At 42.3% G+C, this 5,809-nt stretch overlaps 1 protein-coding gene across 2 annotated transcripts; it reads left to right on the plus strand.

The window, feature by feature from the left end:
- On the plus strand, positions 1 to 5,688 carry trmt12 (tRNA methyltransferase 12 homolog). 2 transcript variants are annotated; one of them, XM_062393074.1, is made up of 7 exons: positions 1 to 173; positions 709 to 877; positions 981 to 1,167; positions 1,942 to 2,092; positions 2,174 to 2,283; positions 2,406 to 2,563; positions 3,850 to 5,688. In XM_062393074.1, the coding sequence occupies exons 1-7, from the start codon at positions 121 to 123 to the stop codon at positions 4,225 to 4,227; spliced, it is 1,206 nt and encodes a 401-aa protein (XP_062249058.1). In that variant the 5' UTR covers positions 1 to 120; the 3' UTR covers positions 4,228 to 5,688. The 2 variants fall into 2 exon arrangements, with proteins under 2 accessions (XP_062249058.1, XP_062249060.1); XM_062393076.1 differs by having other exon boundaries at positions 812 to 877.
- The last annotated feature ends 121 nt before the right edge of the window (positions 5,689 to 5,809 follow it).

A 5,809-nucleotide genomic window follows, 5' to 3' on the forward strand; every position in this document is an offset into this window, starting at 1 on the left:
TGATCCGACTGGAAACACGTTCTTGTTTATGGTTATGGAGCAGCTACGATCCCTGCAGCTGATTCGTCGCTCCTGATCCTATGAAACCGAAACCCAGAGGAGTCCGATGTGTGCTTGTAAATGGACGGTTCGCCGTGCCTTCGTGTGTCTCAGTGTCACACACAACAGTTCAGGTAGATATTTATTGAGGGATTCGACTCTTTAAGCTAAGTTAGGTGCTAGTCACCATGGGAACCTTTGCACAGAGACAGTGTTTTGATTCATATTTTAGTGTAAAAACAATATATATATGTTAAGGTCCAGTGTGTAATATTTAGATGAAAGGGATCTATTGGTAGAAACTGAATACAAAATAATCCTATCGCTGTTTTCACTAGTGTGTTATCATGTAAATTGTTCAAGTTGTTGTTTTCTTTACCCTAGAATGAGTCTTTTATATTTAAATACTCATATTTACATCAGGAGTGGGTCCTCTCTAAGGCGGCTGCCATGTTTTTTACAGTAGCCCAGACTGGACAACTAAACCCTTTTGAGTTGTTATGACAACTGAAGGCTACCACAGGCTCTCTCTCATGTTTGAAAGGGGAGGGTGAGGTGTGTGTGTGTAGGGGGGGGGGGACTTGTGGTGGATGGGTTAGGGTTCACATGTTTATAAGACATAAAACTTCACAGCTCCACCTAATCTTTAAAATTAATATTTTTTGACAGGAGGTGTCTCCAGTCCATAGGAGCTCTAGATCTGAGGATGCGTCTGTTGAAAGACTCAGATGGAACCGTCCTCTTACCCATATCCCCTTCCTGTGTGTCACAGCTGGATCTGCACTCTCTCAGAAGCATGGTGGCCTCAGACAGCTTGTGTGAACTAGTCTGGAGACAGGTAAATAAAAAAGTGTTGGAGTTGAAATACTGTTTGCAACAGACAGAATTACACTGTCGTCCAGGTCCTTGTTTATGTCTCCTGTTGTCTATGTTCTCCGCAGGTAAATAAAGAGAAGGGAAAGACGAGTGGAGGTCAACTCGAACAAATCCTCCAGGATCTGCTGGAGTCTTATGGTGAAAGATGGACAGAGGAGATGAGGGCGGACCTCCCTCGCAGCTTCCAGAGGCACGGAGACCTGGTCCTGCTGGGGGACGGCTGTTTCTCCCTCCATCTGTGGAAGAAAATGGGTACAGTCCCACAATGTACCACACCTTTGTTTAGTTCTATATCTATACTGTCTAATCACATGGCTGTAGTGAAATGCATATGATCATGATAACGCAGGTCAGGAGCTTAAGTTAATGTTCACGTCACAGATCAGGATGTGGGAAAAAGGGGATTTCAGTGATTATGGCAGGATTGATGGTGACAGAGGAGCTGGTCTGAGTGTTTTCTGAAGCTGCTGATTTCACAACAGTCCAGGATGGTGAGAAAAACATAACACATCCTGTCAGCCAAGAACTGAAAGTTGAGGCTGCAGTGGAGACACAAACTCTGGAGAGTTGAAAGTTGTAAAAACACAGTCCAGGTCTACAGTCCAGGCTGCTCATTGTGGTGTGATGTTGTGGGGAATATTTTCTTGGCAAATTTTGGGCCCTGTAATGCCGACATATCGTGGTTAAAATACCAAAGGCTATCTTGGTATTGTTGCTGACCATATGCATCCATTTGTGGCCACAATATATAAATATATATATATGAGGTCAGAGTACTCCAGTGGTCTACAAGTCACCAGATCATTATCCAGTAGAACACACAATGTGCTGCTGAAAAATCTGCAGGTGTAAATATTGTCAACGTGGAGCAGAATCTTAAACAAATGTTCACAACCTATTTTGGAATCGAGGAAAAAAAGAAGTGAGGCCCTACCCAGTGAGCTGTTTCAAACAAAGCTCTTGGTGGGTGTAGGTTTCCAAAAGAATTAATTTGGGACATGTATTAATTTCCTCCTACTTGTTTAGATGGACGGCTGTGGAGAGCAGTGGCCGAAGGTCTGGGGGCAACGCGTTTGGCAAAGATCAGTCGAATTTCCAGTGATGGATTTAGGTCTCCGGCGGTGACGATGCTGCTGGGAGAGCACAGCTGGGTCAAACATGTGGACAATGGTATCAGGTAGGTGTCGGGAGTAATCGGTCTTGCACACCGGCTAATACCTGTGTGAAACTCATAACGTCCTCTTCACCTTTGTCTCAGGTATGAGTTCGATGTCACCAAATCTATGTTTTCAGCCGGAAACATAACGGAGAAGCTGCGCGTGGCTGGATTTGACTGCACAGGAGAGACGGTGGTGGATTTATATGCAGGTAGTTAAACAGCATCATGTGGATATTTTGAAATTTGTCTTTGGTCCAGGTTTAATAATAATTGTCAACTATGTTGCTTTTATTGCATCTCGTAATTAAAGAAATCCTGAAATCATTGTCAGGTATCGGATACTTCACTCTCCCACTACTGGTCCATGCTGGGGCCAGCCATGTTCACGCGTGCGAGTGGAACCCTGATGCTGTTGAAGCTTTACAGAAAAACCTGGAGGCCAACGAGGTGTCTGACCGCTGCACAATCCACCGAGGAGACAACCGAGAGGTAACATGTGCCTCTGCTACATGTGTTGTTTGACACACAAAAAAACATTAGCTGTGTCTGAGTGGAAGTGTTGACTTACGCTCTCTAGTGGTTGAAAAGGGAACCAGAGATACATTTGGACTCTCATGTCAACTGATCAATGAAAAATGATTATGGATATAAATATTGTAGCTGCAATCGAAATTGTATGTTTACAGGGGGATGAGCACTGGATCACACTGTCACAAAAAAGTGTTGTAACAGGAACTGCAGCCACATTTTGTCAGTTGAGAAATGTTGTTACAACACAACGATGATGAGATTGTTTTAACAAATTAATTTTATTTCAAAACTAAGTTCAACTTGTTTCAAAAGTGAAGTGTCGTAAATTCAGCTAATGGAACTTTCTAACAGGGTCATATACCATGATGGCATGCTATCATCTTAAGTTACTTGATTCAGAAATTTCAGGCTTTGTAAGTGCTATTTCATGTTTTGGGGTTATTTCTCCCCCTCCTTGGAATGATCTTTGACCTATGGGATAGTATCTGACCAGCTAAGGGAGGGGCAAAGATCTAGCAGGTGACTTCAACTTGAAGTTACTAAAAACATGTCCAAATTTAGGCATAGACCCTATGTGCTACGTCATTTGATCTATAGTTTTGTTTGGAACACCTCCTCTTTAAAAGGTCTTGCCTTGCAGAGGCGAGCCAGATCTTCACTATCTGGCCTGTGTGATTTCTCCGGGCATACCATGGTGTCCGTCTGACCTGTATACTCTTGTGTAATAAATATTATACTTGAGTCCTTTGAGAATTCATTCAACACCGACTTCGACAAGACTCTGCTGCCTGAAAGATTACGACAGATGTTCAACAACTAGAAATATTCTCCCCAAGTGGCACACTCATTGCTGGTAACATATAACATAAACTCCTCATATTTGTGATGAAAATGAAAAATCTTGATATTTAATATAAAATGAAATATTCAGTGAGCAATACAGTGTGAAGGAGTTTTGTTATTTAGTTTTCATTCAAGTGTTACGGCCTATCCTTATGATTATCATAACTGGTTTTAACTATACCAGCCAATCCTGACATGTCCCAAACTGTACTTTTCAACCCTATGAAAGCTATTTTGTCCACATTTAAAGATATTGGGTAAAATCCTAAGGATTTGTATCTTTCAAAAGGAGTATTTTGTGTCAATAGTGCATACTGTTGTACACAGAGGCAAAACAAAGACTAATCTGCATCAGTACGGGAATAAAAAACTGGCTTTTCATCTGTCTCTCATTTCTCCAGCTCCGGCTGTGTGACATTGCTGACCGCGTCAACCTGGGTCTCATACCGAGCTCGGAGGACGGCTGGCCTGTCGCCTGTCGCCTGCTGAAGAGGACCACAGGTGGCATTTTGCACATTCACCAGAACGTCACCTCACCATTACCGACCACTGAGGCCATTCCAGCAATCGATGATGCCGCCCACAGGGTTTCTGGGAAGAAGGCCGACAGAGAGGCGTGGCAGGCCTGGGCTGAGGATACAGCTAACCTCATTGCTTCTCTTCTGAGGGACATCAGCGGTGTATCCTGGTTCACAAACGTCCAGCACATAGAGCATGTGAAGTCATACGCACCTCATGTCCACCATGTTGTCCTGGACCTGGAGTGCAGACCTGTGTGAGCTGAAGAACACAGATGCATTGAGGACACAGGGACTCTGAACTTTTAATGCACTGAAGTTGCTTTTTTTAGAAGAAGAAATAGGTTGAGGATTCAAAGAGAACAACTCCCGCTTGTTTCTGTGATTACTTTTACTCTGCTGATGCAGTGTTTTTCTAAAGCCTCGGGCAGGTTGAGCATTAATGCAGTTTTTTGGTGCAATTTTAATTACATGGAAGCTGCCCAGCTTTACCCATCCACAGCCTTAACTGCCTCATCTGCCTTATCTGCTGACCGGAGAACTTAACTGGAGCATGAGTAGGTAAAGGTTTAAAGGAAAAACACTCACACACTCGTGAGAATTGGCTACGATGTGAATCATATGATCTGGTCTCTTCACGCATCAGATTTTAACCCAGTTGAACAGCTAAAGCAGATATTGGAATCCAAATAAGGGAAAATCTTCCGGTTGAGCGGCGTTCATCCTTCCAGTAGTGATCTATGCCAATGAGCACTGAGGCTCTGAAAATGACTTGTGGTGGAGTCACATGTTTTTTAAGACAGTTGATGCAGTTTTTCTTGTGTCATCCTTCTGCATCTGCTGTGGGGGAATCAGGAGCTCAATGTAGATCCATATTAGACTGATAGGGTTTGATTTATGAGTGTTATCAGTCTTATGGAAATACAGAGTCTCCAGGAATATCCAGGGCTATGTCTTTTTATAATGTCTGTATATTAGGGCGAGGCAATATGGCAAAAAATGGAAAGATATAGATTTTCCTATCTGTCCATTACGATAATTCTCACTATTAATGTCACTTTATTATTTCTTTTACGTTAAAAGGCTGTTTTTTTGCTCCTGAGTTAATGTTATAGTTTCTTCTTTATGGGCAGAGAATAACACTGTATAAGCATATATATTGTTATATTTCTATTGATGAAAATTATATTGTGATAATTCCTGTTATTGTTGTACTGCTTAGCCTTCTACGTTAGCAACTTGTAAAAGCTTTACAATGACGAGAAGGAACAATGTGGAAGAGAGTAGCTAATTTATAATTTTTGGGGAAGAATATATTTTGGGGTTTGACAAGCACTTAATTTAGACTTTAAGACTGTTGTGACTACAGGTATGGTGGCCCTGACGAGCCAGTCACAAAGGCAAACAAGAAAATACAAATATGATTTGACAAATAAGGACTCCGCCAATAAAGCAAACAATAATCCATGACGGCAAAACACAACAGTAAACGAGCCATCGAGGCAAAACACAACAGAAGGCAAGAAAACAATGATAAATAAGAAAACTATTTGTGTTGTGTTTTTTGATTTGTTGTGTTTTTTTGATGTGTTGTGTCTGCTGGTGTGTGTTCTCCTTTGTGGTTTGCACTTCGGGGCCACCATACATTGATGGAGAAGTGATCCTTGCTGCACTTGTCTGACTTTTGAGGAAAGAGAGAAATAAAAAAAACCTGCACTTCTCTATCTTTGCGTGTTTCCTGAACTCCCAGTGAGTCTCTGCTGAGGCAAACTGGGCTCACACGGGGAAGCACCTGTCATGGAAACTGTGGAAAGGCGCTCCTGACTCAGTGAGTGTGTGTGTT

Source organism: Platichthys flesus, chromosome 8 (assembly GCF_949316205.1).
Source record: "Platichthys flesus chromosome 8, fPlaFle2.1, whole genome shotgun sequence".
Taxonomy (NCBI): domain Eukaryota; kingdom Metazoa; phylum Chordata; class Actinopteri; order Pleuronectiformes; family Pleuronectidae; genus Platichthys; species Platichthys flesus.